Here is an 18,489-nt window from a genome sequence, read left to right as displayed (position 1 = left end):
CACATACCTCTGGGGCTTAAAGTATTATAATCAAAAGTGCTAAACCACAAGGGTTATACAGCTCTGGGGCTTAGAGGGGATGGGCAATCATGTTAAATTCACCAAGGCTCAGAGGTCTGGCCTCAGTCCTCAAATTAAAACAAAAATATTCACCCCCCCTCCCTTTCTCTTGGGATACATTATTTTTATCATGGAGAGCGCTAAACCCGTAGGGATTATATAGCGCCAGTGTGGAAGACCTTCAGGCTTAATTTAGTGAATTAGAGTACATTCAATTCCCTAGATCAAGAGCCCCTCACCAGCATCTAGACCCTCCCTTGAGGGGGGGGGGTCTTTGGATACAAAAAACAAGTTTAATATCAAGATAATTTTTATTCAATCTTCAATACAAAATGACTGACTAATATATATAGGCTAGGCAATGATAATGGCACTCATAATGAACATGACACAGTTATGTATGTACACATGATTGATGTAGTGAAGGTTACCCTTAACCCTCCCTCCCAGAGTCTCCCCTCATCTCCCCAGTACAAGTCTGAACATCAAAATGGTATACAAGTCTACTGAGAACTTCACCTAAGCATTGATATTTTTTACTTTCAAACTGATCAAATTTGAGCATGTCTGTTTACATGAAATAAATTTTACTAAAATTACGAATATAAATCTGCTTGAATAAATAGAAGAATGGACGGGGATTCGAACCGTAGTCCATGTATATCGCTCTGTCAGAAGTGGTTGCACCCTTGGGACTGCTATATGCAGGGAGCTGTATAATCCTCCGGGTTTAGCGCTTCCCCCTTGATTATAATAATAATAATATATGCAGGGACTACAGAGCCCCCGTACATGCTTTTTTCATTGGCTGTGGTTCATTACAGCTTTATTTTTTTTTCAGATGCTTCTGCTTGTATACGCCAAAAAACTTATGCTTCAAATATATACAGTGAAATAAGATATTTAACAAGGCGATCCTTTGGAACTGCAGTGGTGTTGAAATGACTGCAATGGATACATCTACTAACGACGCAGTTTTGCCAATGTGAGCGAAACTTTATGGTTAGTAAACGTTTACAAGTGTCTCAAGTTTCCCTAGCTAAACTACATTTGGCTGACGTCAGAGTTCCTATTAGAACCAATTCTTTCAAAGAAAGTTTGCGCTGCATAGTGTCTCCGTCTCGCCCAGTTGTAGCAGTCTCCCCACAAATACCTTTCCATACAAATCCCTTATAAAATTCATTGTTTAAATACTTTAAAGAATTATTCACCAACTAAAGTACTAATACACATTACACTGCACAGAATCAGGAATACATAATGTATATTGGGATTATCGATACATTTCAGAATCGGAAGGATTTCACACTAACAGGTAAGTGGACAAAGAATATGCAGAATAAGCTTTTAATTTGGAAGTTTCGCTGCGAGCGAAACCCTGTCGTAATAAAAGTTTATTCATCATACCTGTTCACATTAGAAGGGAAGAAACAAATCTTTTAACACATGGACATTACAGGGAGAGTTTTCGATAACTCAACCCTACAAAATTGCTTAAAAATACCAAGGTTCACTGCTTGAAATTGTATTATAAGAGGTATTATACAATAACAACAGCTCTTATAGCAAGAATGAATATAAAAATAACCAACAACATTATAAATAATTAAGGGAAAACAGAATTCTGAGAGAGAAATTTAGTCCTATACGACAAAAATATTACACGTATCAAAAGCTGTTTAGGCTTTACCTAGGGTAGTATCCCCATGCTAAACAAAACGGTACCAGTGATGTATTAAACTGTTAAGAGATGTACATGTTATGTATCCTCAGCTCCTGTCAGTATACCGTTTGAATGCAAATTTATCTAGTACCTCAGACGCCAACTAGGAAGTAGCCTAGACCACAAACTAAGCCGGTGCTTCAACGATAAAGCTGCTTAATGTAAACTTTCTGTAGCAGTTTCTAGGTCAGTTTTCTATATAAATCGTACACAATACCGAGAAGCTGAAATACAACAATTTGGTATCTTGTTCGCCCGTGCAGCAGACTTCAGTTAAATAAAAAGGACGTCTTTTATACTGGAGACCACGGAGATGTGATTTTTAGGCGTTTACTCCATTAACCTAAATACCTGATCAGGCTATGAAGGAAAGGGGATGGGGGGTCAGAAAATACTTCCTCACTGTTTCCCGTATAAGAGACTCCGCACTCGCCTTTAAAAGACCGATGCTCAGGCGAAACATTCCACAATAAGGATACCAAGTGTTGAACATCTTATATTTCACCTTCACTGACAAATTTTGAAATGCTAAACGTCATTGAATTATCAGTGGAAAATAGTTTTATGAAATAAGTGTATGGCGACTTTTGTACTAGTGTCTGTACACACGGTAGTATGTGTGGTTATGCACCATTACTCTTAAATGTCATTCAACTCTTAATTCCAAAATTTTAACACTACTGAGCTACTCTGTGAACACAAAAGTTTGCAGACAGTAATGAGAATGCACAGTAAACTTTCATCGTGACTATTTCAGTGTGTGGTTTTTATGAATCCAGATACAATAATACGCCTGTGTTTTGGAAGGTGAGGTGTGAAGGTACGTTAAGTACAGTACAGGAGCTATGCAGGCCTACTATTTAGTACAGCATATACGTCGGCTAATTTCGTGGAAACGTTAACTTCTCGATTTTTTTTTTGTTTAGACTAAAACCCTAATGTGCGCACTGCTGGAGAAAGTTGAAAAAAAAAAAACTGAAGTATATGCTGTACTAGCGAGTAAGTCTCCTGCACAGCTCTGCTTTTTGTATCACCTTCCGTCTCCTCACAACTCCCCTTGACCTCCGGTCTGGAACTCTCCTGCCAGTGTTGGTTTTATATCGAATGGATAATCTGTCAAAAACAACTCCAAATCTTACTAAAATTAGTTCTCTATTTTGTTTTTCACATAGCTTTCCAATGCCCTACTCACACGACCAAATGTACAAGGTATTTTGTCATGCCAACATGTACGTCAAAAATCATTCTTCATCCCTATTGCTTGCACAGATAGTACACGATATATACCTACCTATAACCAGTGTTTAGTGTTCAGGATACTTTCCCCAGTTAAAACATCTACAGTAAAATGTTTACATCTTCATATCACTCTAAATATATTAATCCAAATACTCTTGTGTATCCTGTATCTATCCTCCTGCCCGTTTAATATTAAAAATTGGCAGCCATACAATGTAATCCTTAACTGTACATCGGTTTTGTTTTCAATTATTATTATCCAGGAAGATTTCTATTTACAGTTCAATCTACGTAGGTAATATAAAAAAGTGTGATAAATCAGAGCATGATCTCTCTTACTGGCCAACCACTCTCGTAGACGGGATGGTTAACTAGTACTATGTATATACAAAGCCTAGTTTTGTTGAATGTCTGAGGCACAAATTTTCATTAACTGAGGTGGGGAAAAAAAAGTAGAAGTGGTGCAGGATGTCTCACGCATCACTCCTCTTAGTGTCTGTTTCTTTGTCTACCGCCTAAAAGCATTAAGTGATACTCTGACAAATAAATGAAATGGTATTTACACGGCATGATATGGTAGCTTTTACAAATCACAGTTGGACCTTCGTTCCGCTAACTAGAGGCAATCCCTTCAACAGTTATCTTAAACCATCCTTTGATTAAGTCTACCCTCACTGTCAATACATCAGTTGTAATGCAAGTCTATAATAAAAGTTGTGGAGGACCTTGCACAGCTTGTTAAGGCAACACATTTCAAGTGTAGCTTTTGTATGACATCTTCCTCAATAGGTCACAAATGCACTAGTTATGTGCATTAGTTTCAAGAAATATATATAATTCATTTTATCACAGGTGAGGAAACAGTTCAAGTAGGGATTACCTTTATACTATGTAGGGACGTTGACACCTCTATTGAGCATCGCCCACCACCAGCCACTAAACGACTTTTCCCCGATGTTTGATGGAGCACAGAGGCTAATTCCATATTATTGTATAAGGCAGATCCATCTGCACGAGAAGGGCACGTATGGAGTGGCCAGTGGACGGGACTAGACCACAGGTGAAATACACCAGATAAGGCACATGGTTGACACTATTGAGGTGTAGGTCACTTTCTCCTGACAGCAGATGCAGGTGGATCAGTCGATCTCAGTGCTGTCCCTGGACTGAAGAATCCCAGGTGCAGGAGTGTTTCCGTGACCCGGGCCACCAGTGGTTCACGGTACTTCCAAATAGTGGTGTCCAGAATAGTGTGGTTCTTGTATTCTTGAGAACACGACTTCTTGAGAGTAGTTACACAGTCTGCGCGGTAGTGCTGTAAGTGGGCGTCTTCAGTGTCTATCGCATAAGAGGAGCAACTTCCACCAAGGCAAGACAGAGGAAAGTGATTATGGAGAGTTAAAACTCGCTCTGGGTCGTGGAAGCATTTAACATACTGACCAGGTTTAGTGTAGTTGTGAGAGCGATAAACATGTTGCAACATGTGCATATAATGCGGAATCTCTCGGAACCAACCATGAGTGTGTCTCATCGTGTCCATGAAGTAAACATTCCGGACATTGTACGAAGCTCGTGTATCCTTCTTCGTCTTGAGAGCCTTGGGTACAACTGTTTCCATCAGTGACTTCCATGTCATAGAACTTTTAGGCATGATGACTTCATCTGTATCAAGAAGAGCAATGTATTTATACCGGTACATATTTTTGTAAAGACAGTCGTTATAGGGGATCAGTTCATTCTGACGCTTGTTGGTGACCTTAGACTTGAGATACATATGGAGGAGTCCAGGTATGTTTGGCTGTTCCCCAGGCAATGTGAGTTTCATGACTTCTACACGTCCCAACTCTTCATAGTGCTTTAAAATCTTACTTATATTGGGGTGAACTTCAAGCTCATAGAGAAATACTTTATTTGCTCCTAAAATAAAGAGCATCTCCAGCCACTCTACCAATCTCACACTCAAATCGTCATGTAGAAAATCAAGCCCTTTCACGCACACTGCAAAATTTTCTTTCTGACCTCCCTGAGGTCGATTGTTTATAACTCTGAGGTTGGTGGTGGCCATGTCACAGGGACGTTCCACTAAAGACACAGACTCTGGCACTAAGTGACGGTAACCAGGTGGTACCTGGCATGCTATCAGGTATGGCTGAAGCAGCCCATTCTTGTAGTTCCCCCACTTCTTATACCAAATATATTTATATTCCCAAACTTTTGAAAACACCGGTTCCTTGTGTCCGTCAAACCACAGCTGGCAGTAGGTCTTCACCTTGGGATCCAAACGATCAATCATCCCCAAGGTACGAATCACTGGTTTCATTGTCACCAGAGTCCTGTTATCATAATAAGAACCAAAGAGATGAAAAGTGCCATTGCTAGTTTTCAGTGTTTGCCAATACACGTTATTGAAACTAATGTCGTAAAGGGAAGGGAACTTCGCGCATGTTTTGTTTTTTGACAACACTTTTCCTTTATATTTCTGCCAGTAACGAACTGGAAGATTAGGTATTTCAGCCTGGATTTGTTCGGCCAGAGCCTGTTCCGACAGTGAGGGAGACTTGTCGACGGATGGCTCTAGTTCAAAGGGGTTGAATTCCGTAGTGGTGTTGGATGTGGTCTCAGTGGTAGAAATAGGCGGAGATCGCGTCTCCACTATTTTCTGCAACAAGAGACGGCCCGTCATCGTCCCACCACGGCTGAGCCCAGACTCTTCTTGGCCAGAGAACCTGCAATAACATCAAGAATTAGAGTACTGATAACATAACGCAAATGCTTTATTTACCCTTCAACATTTAAGTGATAATTCTGAGCACCTGAAAGTGTACACTAATACTCTTAACATCCTCACTGCATTAAGCTATATACAAGGCAAGAATTAAAATGAAAAGAAATGAGTTAAATCTCGAGGCAAACGTATCTGAAAGTGTATGACCCTTGTGGGTTTAGCGCTTACATTTGATAATATCTGAAGCAACTTTCCCACTAATGTAGGGTGTCAAGGCAACCTTGTATCTTCCTTGAGTTGAGAAACTAACATACATGATGTAATTTCACAAATAGTCCACACCTGAGAGGAAACTGTAGACAACGTTTCTGTATCCTGGACAAACCGAAACGTCTTCTTTGTGACGTAATTTACCTGGAACAAGGTGTATATCTTCCACTAAGTGTGCCATAATAAACTTGAGACACATATGCAACAGTTAGGTATCTTTATTCCGAAACGTTTCGCCTACACATTAGAGTTGTAAAGACGATGTAATCAGTCCCTCAGCTGAGGGACTGACCACCTCAAAACTCAAGTTTTCAAGGGTGATGGACTGATTACATCGTCTTTACATCTCTACTGTGTAGGCGAAACGTTTCGGAATAAAGATACCTAACTATTGCATATGTCTGATCAACCTGTCGGTATTCACTCACAATAAACTTGCATATATACAAAATCACTATAAAATCATACTTCTTCTAACGATCAATGTTTTGATTATAAATGCTACTACTAACGATCCAATTGACACTATCACTAGCAAGCTGCTAGTGCCGTCGCTAGTGCGCTCTCGTATAATATAAACCATCATCACAAACTGAGCAAAACTAGTCAAAGTCTATTCTTCACATTTTCACGATCCATAATTCTTTTTTCCGTGTCAGTGTCCATAAATGGGGAGAAATTCAAAATGGTTTGTCACTATATATATATGCAAGGAATTCGCGAGAGCAGGCGAAATATACATAAACACTGATCTCTGGCTGAAGGAGACTCGAACATGTACAAAACTGCAAATATCCCTATACCTCCTTCAGAGTGCAGACACTGTATTTTCCACCTCTAGGACTCAAATCTGGCTAACCAGTTTCCCTGAATGTCTCTAAATGTTATCTTGCTCACACTCCAACAGCACGTCAAATCATCAAAAAAACACTTGCCTCCACCTCGCACACGCTTGCTGGATGTCTAAGCCCCTTGCATACAAAACCTAGATTTTATCTTCTCCCTCCAACCTTTCCTAGGACGACTCCTACCCCATCTTCCCTCTATTACAATTTTATACACCCTCAATAATCCTATTTTGTTCCTTCGTCTCTAAATGTCCGAACCACCTCAACAATCGACCCTCTAGATAATATCTTTTAGTAGCTCCGCACTTAATCTCCAAGCTGCTAATTCTCTGCATAATATTTACACCACACACTGCCCTCAGATATGACATCTCCACTGCCTCCAGCCTCCTCCTCGCTGCAACATTCACAACTCATTTATAACGTCTTCTCTTGTTCAGTAATTCATACAGGAATGGTTACTATTTCCTCACTGCCGGCATTATAGTTGCCTTTTACGACACGCATGACTTACAGAGCAGGGATTCTACGCCATGATATTCATGGATCAACGTGACAGCTGATACAAACATGCTGCATATACTAACAGCTGGTACACAATCATTATGTTTTAACCTGTGATTAGTTTCGAAGACTCTTCTACCCCCCCCGCGGCCCAGCATGAGGCCAGGTTTAACTGTTGACAGCCTCGATAACCTGGCTGTTTGTGCTAGCAGCCCACAGATCCACATATCACAATCCGGCTGATCCGAGACTTGTATCAGGAAGGTGTTCATCATACACATGCAGATGGTGTATATACTTCATGATGCATATAACAGCTGTATTTTGATTGGTCTAGTTAAAATATTTTAGAAGTACAAAGACCTGTTAACTCTAGCAAAGGTTTGAGTCTCTTTGATAACACGAGAGAGAAAGAGACTCACCTGACGAGGACGTAGCAGAGAGATCCCCACAAGAGGATGTAGAGTGCTCGCCGCAGTGCTCTAGTTGGGCACCATCTGGCTACCCTCTTGGCTGTCACCATGACGCTCATCCCGCCCTCTGAAATACACAACCAAGGTTACATTTATACTCAAACACACATTAAATCATTAGTGTTACCTATTTGAAATATAATGCATGAGCATAGCGTTCTATTTTTTTTTAAATTCACTGGGTACTACATACGTTATAACGAAATCTAACCTTAATAGAGGCTATTTCAACTTTCATTTGCTTCAATTGCATAAAAAAAATAAGATTGGAGGAAGACTGCAACAGGCATTTACATGGCATTTATCAATACTAAATTCTATCATTCATTTTTAACGCCGTATCTTAAATTCCCCCCCCCCCTCGCCAAGCCTTCGTGCACAGTCTTGACATTATTTTCGTTTCCTACTTGATGTAGTATTTTGACATCATCGAGAAACAATTTACGTGTGTTGACTATCCAAGTCTCTAATTTCAACCCGCCGATATATGGATACGTGAAGATATATGCTGGTTAGTGGATATTACACAGGGTGTTCCGGAAGTCTGGAACCATGTACAGGGTGTTCCGGAACTATGGAACGATGTACAGGGTGTTCCGGAAGTCTGGAACCATGTACAGGGTGTTTCGGAAGTCCGGAGCCATGTACAGGGTGTCCCAGAAGTCTGGAACCATGTACAGGGTATCCCAGAAGTCTGGAACCATGTACAGGGTGTTCCAGAAGACATTTTATAATATTAGGTGACTCAGAAGTCTGGACTCTGTAGCGAAAAAAGAAATTTACTTCAATTTATTTATTAAGAATATAAGACACGAGTGAGAGCTCCCCCAACACACACAGGAGCGGATCTATTATGAAACAAATAATGCTTAAGCTTCAGGGCGAATTTAGTTCACATTTCTTAAAAAAATTCGGTCTACAATATAAGAAGGGGTTGCGAAGGGGCCCCTCATAACACTTCAAGCTTCAGGGCCCCAAAAATGTAGGTGTGCCACTGCACGCACGTGCGTGCGTTCACACTCACACACACAAACACACACACACACACACACACACACACAGGCCAGGAGCCGAGTCTCAACCCCTGCAACCACAATTAGGCGAGTACACGACTTGCTACGGGCCCATCGCTTCTCCATGAAAATATTAACCACTGGACAGGCAGATTTGCCCAGCTACTGAGTACAACAGTGACCTTTAGCTCTAGGCTAGAGAATGATCAAGTATTCTCCCTCTCATCCGGAGCTTAACCCACAATCTGTGAATTACTCAACATCTTATTAATTATCCAGCCTAGTCTAAGACTGTCACGGACTGACGATGCTGCAGGACAATGTGATTAAAATTTTTAATATCTTGATATATATATATATATATATATATATATATATATATATATATATATATATATATATATATATATTAGTAGGTTGGTAGACAGCAACCACCCAGGGAAGTACTACCGTCCTGCCAGATGACTGTGAAACAGAAACCTATAACTGTTTTGCATGATGGTAGGATTGCTGGTTTCTTTTTCTGTCTCATAAACACGCTAGATAACAGGGATATCTTGCTACTCCTACTTACACTTTGGTCACAGACACGCACATGCATATATATATACATACATCTAGGTTTTTCCCCTTTTCTAAATAGCTCTTGTTCTTCTTTATTTCTTCTATTGTCCATGGGGAAGTGGAAAAGAATCTTTCCTCCGTAAGCCATACGTGTCGTATGAGGCTACTAAAATGCCGGGAGCAATGGGCTAGTAACCCCTTCTCCTGTAGACATTTACTAAAAAAGAGAAGAAGAAAAACTTTATAAAACTGGGATGCTTGAATGTGCGTGGATGTAGTGCGGATGACAAGAAACAGATGATTGCTGATGTTATGAATGAAAAGAAGTTGGATGTCCTGGCCCTAAGCGAAACAAAGCTGAAGGGGGTAGGGGAGTTTCGGTGGGGGGAAATAAATGGGATTAAATCTGGAGTATCTGAGAGAGTTAGAGCAAAGGAAGGGGTAGCAGTAATGTTGAAGGATCAGTTATGGAAGGAGAAAAGAGAATATGAATGTGTAAATTCAAGAATTATGTGGATTAAAGTAAAGGTTGGATGTGAAAAGTGGGTCATAATAAGCGTGTATGCACCTGGAGAAGAGAGGAATGTAGAGGAGAGAGAGAGAGATTTTGGGAGATGTTAAGTGAATGTATAGGAGCCTTTGAACCAAGTGAGAGAGTAATTGTGGTAGGGGATCTGAATGCTAAAGTAGGAGAAACTTTTAGAGAGGGTGTGGTAGGTAAGTTTGGGGTGCCAGGTGTAAATGATAATGGGAGCCCTTTGATTGAACTTTGTATAGAAAGGAGTTTAGTTATAGGTAATACATATTTTAAGAAAAAGAGGATAAGTATAAAATATATGATGTAGGGCGAAATGACAGTAGTTTGTTGGATTATGTATTGGTAGATAAAAGACTGTTGAGTAGACTTCAGGATGTACATGTTTATAGAGGGGCCACAGATATATCAGATCACTTTCTAGTTGTAGCTACACTGAGAGTAAAAGGTAGATGGGGTACAAGGAGAATAGAAGCATCAGGGAAGAGAGAGGTGAAGGTTTATAAACTAAAAGAGGAGGCAGTTAGGGAAAGATATAAACAGCTATTGGAGGATAGATGGGCTAATGAGAGCATAGGCAATGGGGTCGAAGAGGTATGGGGTAGGTTTAAAAATGTAGTGTTAGAGTGTTCAGCAGAAGTTTGTGGTTACAGGAAAGTGGGTGCGGGAGGGAAGAGGAGCGATTGGTGGAATGATAATGTAAAGAGAGTAGTAAGGGAGAAAAAGTTAGCATATGAGAAGTTTTTACAAAGTAGAAGTGATGCAAGGAGGGAAGAGTATATGGAGAAAAAGAGAGAGGTGAAGCAATGTAAAAAGAGAGCAAATGAGAGAGTGGGTGAGATGTTATCAACAAATTTTGTTGAAAATAAGAAAGTTTTGGAGTGAGATTAACAAGTTAAGGAAGCCTAGAGAAAAAATGGATTTGTCAGTAAAAAATAGAAAAGGAGAGTTATTAAATGGGGAGTTAGAGGTATTGGGAAGATGGAGGGAATATTTTGAGGAATTGTTAAATGTTGATGAAGATAGGGAAGCTGTGATTTCGTGTATAGGGCAAGGAGGAATAACATCTTGTAGGAGTGAGGAAGAGCCAGTTGTGAGTGTGGGGGAAGTTCGTGAGGCAGTAGGTAAAATGAAAGGGGGTAAGGCAGCCGGGATTGATGGGATAAAGATAGAAATGCTAAAAGCAGGTGGGGATACAGTTTTGGAGTGGTTGGTGCAATTATTTAATAAATGTATGGAAGAGGGTAAGGTACCTAGGGATTGGCAGAGAGCATGCATAGTTCCTTTGTATAAAAGCAAAGGGGACGAAAGAGAGTGCAAAAATTATAGTGGGATAAGTCTGTTGAGTATACCTGGTAAAGTGTATGGTAAGAGTTATTATTGAAAGAATTAAGAGTAAGACGGAGAATAGGATAGCTGATGAACAAGGAGGCTTTAGGAAAGGTAGGGGGTGTGTGGACCAGGTGTTTACAGTGAAACATATAAGTGAACAGTATTTAGATAAGGCTAAAGAGGTCTTTGTGGCATTTATGGATTTGGAAAAGGCGTATGACAGGGTGGATAGGGGGGGCAATGTGGCAGATGTTGCAGGTGTATGGTGTAGGAGGTAGGTTACTGAAAGCAGTCAAGAGCTTTTACGAGGATAGTGAGGCTCAAGTTAGAGTATGTAGGAAAGAGGGAAATTATTTCCCAGTAAAAGTAGGCCTTAGACAAGGATGTGTGATGTCACCATGGTTGTTTAATATATTTATAGATGGGGTTGTAATAGAAGTAAATGCGAGGGTCTTGGCAAAAGGCGTGGAGTTAAAAGATAAAGAATCACACACAAAGTGGGAGTTGTCACAGTTGCTCTTTGCTGATGACACTGTGCTCTTGGGAGATTCTGAAGAGAAGTTGCAGAGATTGGTGGATGAATTTGGTAGGGTGTGCAAAAGAAGAAAATTAAAAGTGAATACAGGAAAGAGTAAGGTTATGAGGATAAAAAGATTAGGTGATGAAAGATTGGATATCAGATTGGAGGGAGAGAGTATGGAGGAGGTGAATGTATTCAGATATTTGGGAGTGGACGTGTCAGCGGATGGGTCTATGAAAGATGAGGTGAATCATAGAATTGATGAGGGGAAAACGGTGAGTGGTGCACTTAGGAGTCTGTGGAGACAAAGAACTTTGTCCTTGGAGGCAAAGAGGGGAATGTATGAGAGTATAGTTTTACCAACGCTCTTATATGGGTGTGAAGCATGGGTGATGAATGTTGCAGCGAGGAGAAGGCTGGAGGCAGTGGAGATGTCATGTCTGAGGGCAATGTGTGGTGTGAATATAATGCAGAGAATACGTAGCTTGGAAGTTAGGAGGTGCGGGATTACCAAAACTGTTGTACAGAGGGCTGAGGAAGGGTTGTTGAGGTGGTTCGGACATGTAGAGAGAATGGAGCGAAACAGAGTGACTTCAAGAGTGTATCAGTCTGTAGTGGAAGGAAGGCGGGGTAGGGGTCGGCCTAGGAAAGGTTGGAGAGAGGAGGTAAAGGAGGTTTTGTGTGCGAGGGGCTTGGACTTCCAGCAGGCATGCGTGAGCGTGTTTGATAGGAGGGAATGGAGACAAATGGTTTTTAATACTTGACGTGCTGTTGGAGTGTGAGCAAAGTAACATTTATGAAGGGGTTCAGGGAAACCGGCAGGCCGGACTTGAGTCCTGGAGATGGGAAGTACAGTGCCTGCACTCTGAAGGACGGGTGTTAATGTTGCAGTTTAAAAACTGTAGTGTAAAGCATCCTTCTGGCAAGACAGTGATGGAGTGAATGATGGTGAAATTTTTTCTTTTTCGGGCCACCCTGCCTTGGTGGGAATCGGCCAGTGTGATTATATATATATATATATATATATATATATATATATATATATATATATATATATATATATATATATATATATATATATATATAACCAATACAAATGCATTAGACACTAATATGGATGGAACAAATTCGCCCAGGCTGGCTGACCCGCTCACCTCTGTGGTGTCACAAAAGCTGTGTATAAGCAGGTTCTTCCTGGAGCCTCGCTGATAATTATCTTTTAGGTGAGTATCACTGCACTAACTATTGATCTTAAAATGTTGACACATTGAGGGGGAGGGGTAAATATTTCCACTAAGAGAGAATTACAGTTGCTGAACTTAGAAAATTATTCGCCTAGAAGCTTTTATAACAAAAATATCGAGAACTTCCTGTAATTAGATAAGTATTAAAATAATGATATTTGTATACTGAAACAGCCAAGGATGCAGTTAATACTGAAAGATGTGTGTTAACTATTTGAGTTGATATGTACCATCTTCATGGTGGTGCGTTCACTCAAGACTAGGGCCACTGACCAGGAGACTCAACACGTAGGCTAAAATCATCATCCATAGAACATGATACTTCCGAAGACCAACTTGATGCTGCCACCGCCAGTTCACACGCTCGTCACTGCACTGGAGAGCCTGCAACTTGCTCACCTGAAGTCACATTGTCACGGTCATCTTCGTTTTACAGATGTTTGTGTGGAAACACGTTATACCGCCCCCGTGATCCTCGCCAAACAAGATACTTGTCTCAAGTCCATCATTATATTCATGGGAGTTGTAAACCCTTTACAATCATACAGCTCCTGGGAATGGGAGGTACAGCAATACAAGGGACGCTTTCTTCCCTTGGGTTAAGAACATTTCACAATCAACAAGGCGCCCATCTAGAAGACTGAGCTAGAACAAAGCAAGGCATTAGAGTTAGAGACTTCAGGTACTATAAGTGTACAATAGCACATTACTTAAGTGGGGTCAGCAGCGCTGAACACCCTAGACGACCCATCAACATTCCACCCACGACCTTATCCCAGCATTCAGCGACCTCCTCCCAGCAACCAAACTAGCGTAAGTCACGATACCACCCTCCCTTAAACCAACTTGCATCACATGAACACTTGTACGTTGCTTCTTTATTGTACTGTTAACTGAAGACGCTGTCAAGCATGTAAGTGGCTCATTAACCTTATATACGAAACAATTAGTATATAGCGTGTGTATGATATATATATGGAAACTCATTCACCATCATTCATTATCTAAACAAAAATAAATGGTGTCCCGTGAAGGGGGGGATGCGGCCCCCCCCAAGCACTGGACTCAGCTGTTGAGGCTCAATGTGATTTGAACATTATACAGACATCAAGAGTGCTTTTGAAAGGAGTTACACCTGCAGCAACAGTAGGATTGTTGAGACGGCGTGATAATGTAGAGAAAATTAATGTAGGTTGATTAAGAGGGTGTATATACCTGGGGGGTAGATGGAAGGTGTTGGGAATATCCCAGAAAGGTTTGAAAGGAGAACTTGTAGGTTTGAGATGCAGTGACCAGGCATCCAGGAGGTATCTTCGAGTAAGGTCTGAGTGAACGTAGACAAGTGTTTTCCGGATTTTACATGTAAGCTTGAAAACATGTATGGAAAGATCGTTCTGAAACCGATTAACGTGAGTTTAGAAGACAAAGTATGGCGGCCTTTACTGCACGTATAAGTTCCATCAAACACCTTAACTACTGGGAGCGCCTGGAAGCACTTGACTTGTACTCACTAGAGCGCAGGCGAGAGAGATGTATCATAATCTACACCTGGAAGATTCTGGAGGGACTGGTCCCTAATATGCACACAGCAATCACTCCATACGAAAGCAAAAGACTTGGCAGGCGATGCAACATACCCCCAGTGAAAAGTAGGGGCGTCACTGGTACACTAAGAGAAAACACAATAAGTGTCAGGGGCCCAAGACTGTTCAACAGCCTCCCACCAGAAATAAGGGGTATTACGGGAAGACCCCTGGTTGTCTTCAAGAGGGAGCTGGACAGATACCTGAAGACCTCCAGGCTTGGATCACGATAGAGGGAGACTTCTTTGGGACGAAATTGTTAGGGCTTCTGTACACAGTAACGTAGTCATAGTAGGGGACTTTAACTTTAGCCAAATTGACTGGAATTCTTTGACAGGTAATCTAGAGTCCAGTGACTTCATGGAAACAGTTCAGGACTGTTTTCTGAAACAGAGTGTAACTGAACCTACCAGGGGTAATAATTTGCTAGACCTAGTCTTGTCAAATAAGGAAACACTCGTGAATAATCTGGAGATCACTGAAGAGCTTGGCGCAAGTGATCACAAATCCATCACCTTTAGCATTAATTGGGAATGCAAGAATAATGATAATACAGTAAAAATCCCCGATTTTCGTTCTGCCGATTATAATGGACTTAGGGAATATCTGTCTAATCTTGATTGGGGTTATCTAGCTAATGATTTTATTGACGATAATCATACTTATGAATATGAAGGGATCTGCTTTTATGATTGTTTTCTTAATAATGTACACAGTGCCCAGAGTATATACATTCCCCAGAGAGAAATTAGGTCTAATAATAACGATCCCAAATGGGTTAACAGGAGGCTAAAGCATCTATTAGGGGAGAAAAGGGGAATTTATAGGCGCATCAGAAGAGGAGAGGTTAACCTTACTGACCAATATGTTCAGCTTAAAAGAGAAGTAAAAAAAGCGATTAGAAAGGCTAAACGTGACTATGAAATTAGAGTTGCTAATGAATCAAAGACTAATCCAAAGGGGTTCTTTCAAGTGTATAGGACGAAGGTGAAGGAAAAAGTAGGACCTCTGAAATCTGGGAATGGACAGCTGACGGATAATGAACTGGAAATGTGTTCCTTATTTAATGACTATTTTTTGTCAGTTTTTACACAGGAAGATGTAAATGAGATTCCAGTAATTAACAATTATTTAGTTCCTGATGAATTCAAGTTAACTAATATTACTGTCACGAGGGACATGGTTATTAAGCGGATAGACAAACTGAAACAAAATAAGTCCCCGGGACCCGATGAGTTGTTTTCAAGGGTACTTAAGGAATGCAAGATGGAGCTTAGTCAGCCATTAACGAGTGTATTCAATGCGTCCATCCTTACCAGTGTTGTGTCAGAGATGTGGAAGATGGCTAATGTGGTTCCTATATTCAAATCAGGGGATAAGTCCACTCCTTCAAATTACCGTCCAATAAGCCTGACATCTATAGTGGGCAAGTTATTAGAATCAATTATAGCTAACATTATCAGAAGTCACCTTGAAGAGCATAACTTGATAAATGAATCTCAGCATGGATTCACGAGAGGTCGTTCCTGCCTGACAAACTTACTGACGTTCTTCAATAGAACATTTGAGGCAGTTGACAGTGATAAGGAATATGATATTGTTTATTTGGATTTTAGTAAAGCCTTCGACAGAGTACCTCACAAGAGACTCTTGAGAAAAGTGGCAGCTCATGGTATAGGAGGTAAAGTTCTAGCATGGATTGAGGCATGGCTTACCAATAGAAAGCAGAGAGTTACCATTAATGGAGTGAAATCTGAATGGGGATTAGTCACTAGTGGCGTTCCACAAGGATCAGTTTTGGGCCCTCTCTTGTTCATAATTTACATTAATGACCTTGATGAAGGGATTACTAGTGACATGAGTAAGTTTGCTGATGATACAAAGATAGGGCGTATAATTCACTCTGAGGAGGATATCAATGAACTCCAGGACGATTTGAACAAACTAATGTCTTGGTCTGAGAAATGGCAGATGAAGTTTAATGTGGATAAGTGTAAGGTACTTGCCCTTGGTAATGAAAATAACCCTCGAAGCTATAATCTAGGTGAAGTAGAGCTTGGTCATACAGAATGTGAAAAAGACTTGGGAGTCATGGTAAGCAGAAATCTAAAGCCAAGACAGCAGTGCCTCAGTGTGCGCAACAAGGCCAACAGATTACTTGGATTTATCTCAAGAAGTATAAGTAACAGAAGTCCAAAAGTTATTTTACAGCTCTATACATCACTAGTGAGGCCTCATTTAGATTATGCTGCTCAGTTTTGGTCCCCTTACTACAGGATTGACATAGACTCATTAGAGAACATACAGAGAAGAATGACTAAAATGATTTACTGTGTAAGGAACCTCCCGTATGAAGATAGACTTAAAGCCTTAAATCTCCACTCTCTGGAGAGGCGTAGAATGAGGGGAGATATCATTGAAGTGTATAAGTGGATGACGGGCATAAACAAGGGAGACATTAATAAAGTACTGAGGGTGTCGAACCAGGTAAGAACCAGGAATAATGGATTTAAGTTGGATAAATTTAGATTTAGAAAAGACATAGGTAAGTACTGGTTTTCTAACAGAGTTGTAGATGCGTGGAACAGTCTTCCCAGTGGGGTGATAGAGGCTAGGACCTTGGGTAGCTTTAAGAAGAGACTGGACAAATATATGAGTGGGAGGGGCTGGGTTTGATTGGTGTTGGGGGGTGCGGGAGTTGTTTCTTGAGTAGCTTTAGGTAGATGTCGTCTTGATAAGGACCTGCCTCGTATGGGCCAGTAGGCCTTCTGCAGTGTTCCTACATTCTTATGTTCTTATGTTCTTAAGACGGGGCCGGATCAGCCGGGCTGTGGTTCGTACGTTGGATTGCGTGCGGCCAGCAGTAACTGCTTCGTTGATCAGGCCCTGATCAACCGGGAGGCCTGGTCGTGGACCGGGCCGCGGGGGCGTTGATCCCCGGAATGCCCTCCAGGTAGACTCCAGGTAGGTAGGTAGGACTTTGAAAGATGGGCGGAGGTACTGTGTTTCGGTGGGTCATGGGCTTGTTTAACAGCATTAAATTAACACGCTAAGAGAAGTTATCTAACCTTAAAGCATTTTAAAGCCTTCGACAGGATGCCTCCCACAACCTGCGAGTTCCTAAAAAAAAAAAAAATGATGGTGAGGGTGTTTCTCTGGCTCACCCTGCCTCGGTGGGACAAGGTAGTGTTAAAAAAAGGAGGGGGGGGGGGGTTCCTTATCACCAGACATGAACCGGGTGTGAGCAGAGGTAAGCTGCGACAGGTTCTCCCGAGGGAGCACCACTCGCCTGCCTCACTACGTGATGAGAGGGAAGAATCAAGCGACAGAGGTTCTCCACCGACCTTGGAGCAGATCTGGTAATTAATTAACGCTCCCTCAGGTTGAAATTCGAGGAGGATAAGTCCATCAGTTAGTGGAATTTTAATTAAGCTATTTGATTTCAAGTTTTCGAAATGTGATGCAGTCATCACTAATGTTGTGTATGATGATATAAGCTCTGATCAACTCTCACATCCTCTTCGCAGATATATTTATTTAGTAGTTCTCTGGGGGCTAGCAATGCTTAGCCCAACACACAACGAAAAGGTTTCATTTGTTGATAATGAAAAGGAAAAGCTGAAATGTCTGACGGTAAACAAAGTCGCACTGAAGACTGTGTGGAAAATACTGTATATATTTTCCAGAAATACATTAGTTACATGTAAATAGATGGCCATACTGTATTTAATAAAATTTATGTTATCGAAAACGGGAAGCTGCGCCTGCGCAGGACACTCGCCATTATTGTTTGAATTGAACAAAACGTTAGTGATTAATGTGAAGAATTTTCGTGCTCTAGAAGTTAAAATTGGGC

At 41.0% G+C, this 18,489-nt stretch overlaps 1 protein-coding gene across 3 annotated transcripts in view; it reads right to left on the bottom strand.

Annotated features, from left to right (window-relative positions):
- Positions 1-352: 352 nt before the first annotated feature.
- Positions 353-18,489, bottom strand: part of LOC128695895 (uncharacterized) — a 531,205-nt gene continuing 513,068 nt past the window's right edge. For all 3 annotated transcript variants that reach the window (XM_070092927.1, XM_053786836.2, XM_053786837.2), the window contains 2 exons: positions 7,792-7,909; positions 353-5,748 (listed from right to left, as the gene is read on the bottom strand). In XM_070092927.1, coding sequence (XP_069949028.1) covers positions 4,131-5,748; positions 7,792-7,901 — 1,728 coding nt within the window. In that variant the 5' untranslated portion in view covers positions 7,902-7,909 and the 3' untranslated portion in view covers positions 353-4,130. The remainder of the gene's footprint in view (positions 5,749-7,791; positions 7,910-18,489) is intronic.

This window comes from Cherax quadricarinatus, chromosome 41, assembly GCF_038502225.1.
Source record: "Cherax quadricarinatus isolate ZL_2023a chromosome 41, ASM3850222v1, whole genome shotgun sequence".
Classification (NCBI taxonomy): Eukaryota; Metazoa; Arthropoda; class Malacostraca; order Decapoda; family Parastacidae; genus Cherax; species Cherax quadricarinatus.
This window is presented reverse-complemented; position numbering and strand designations above follow the sequence as displayed.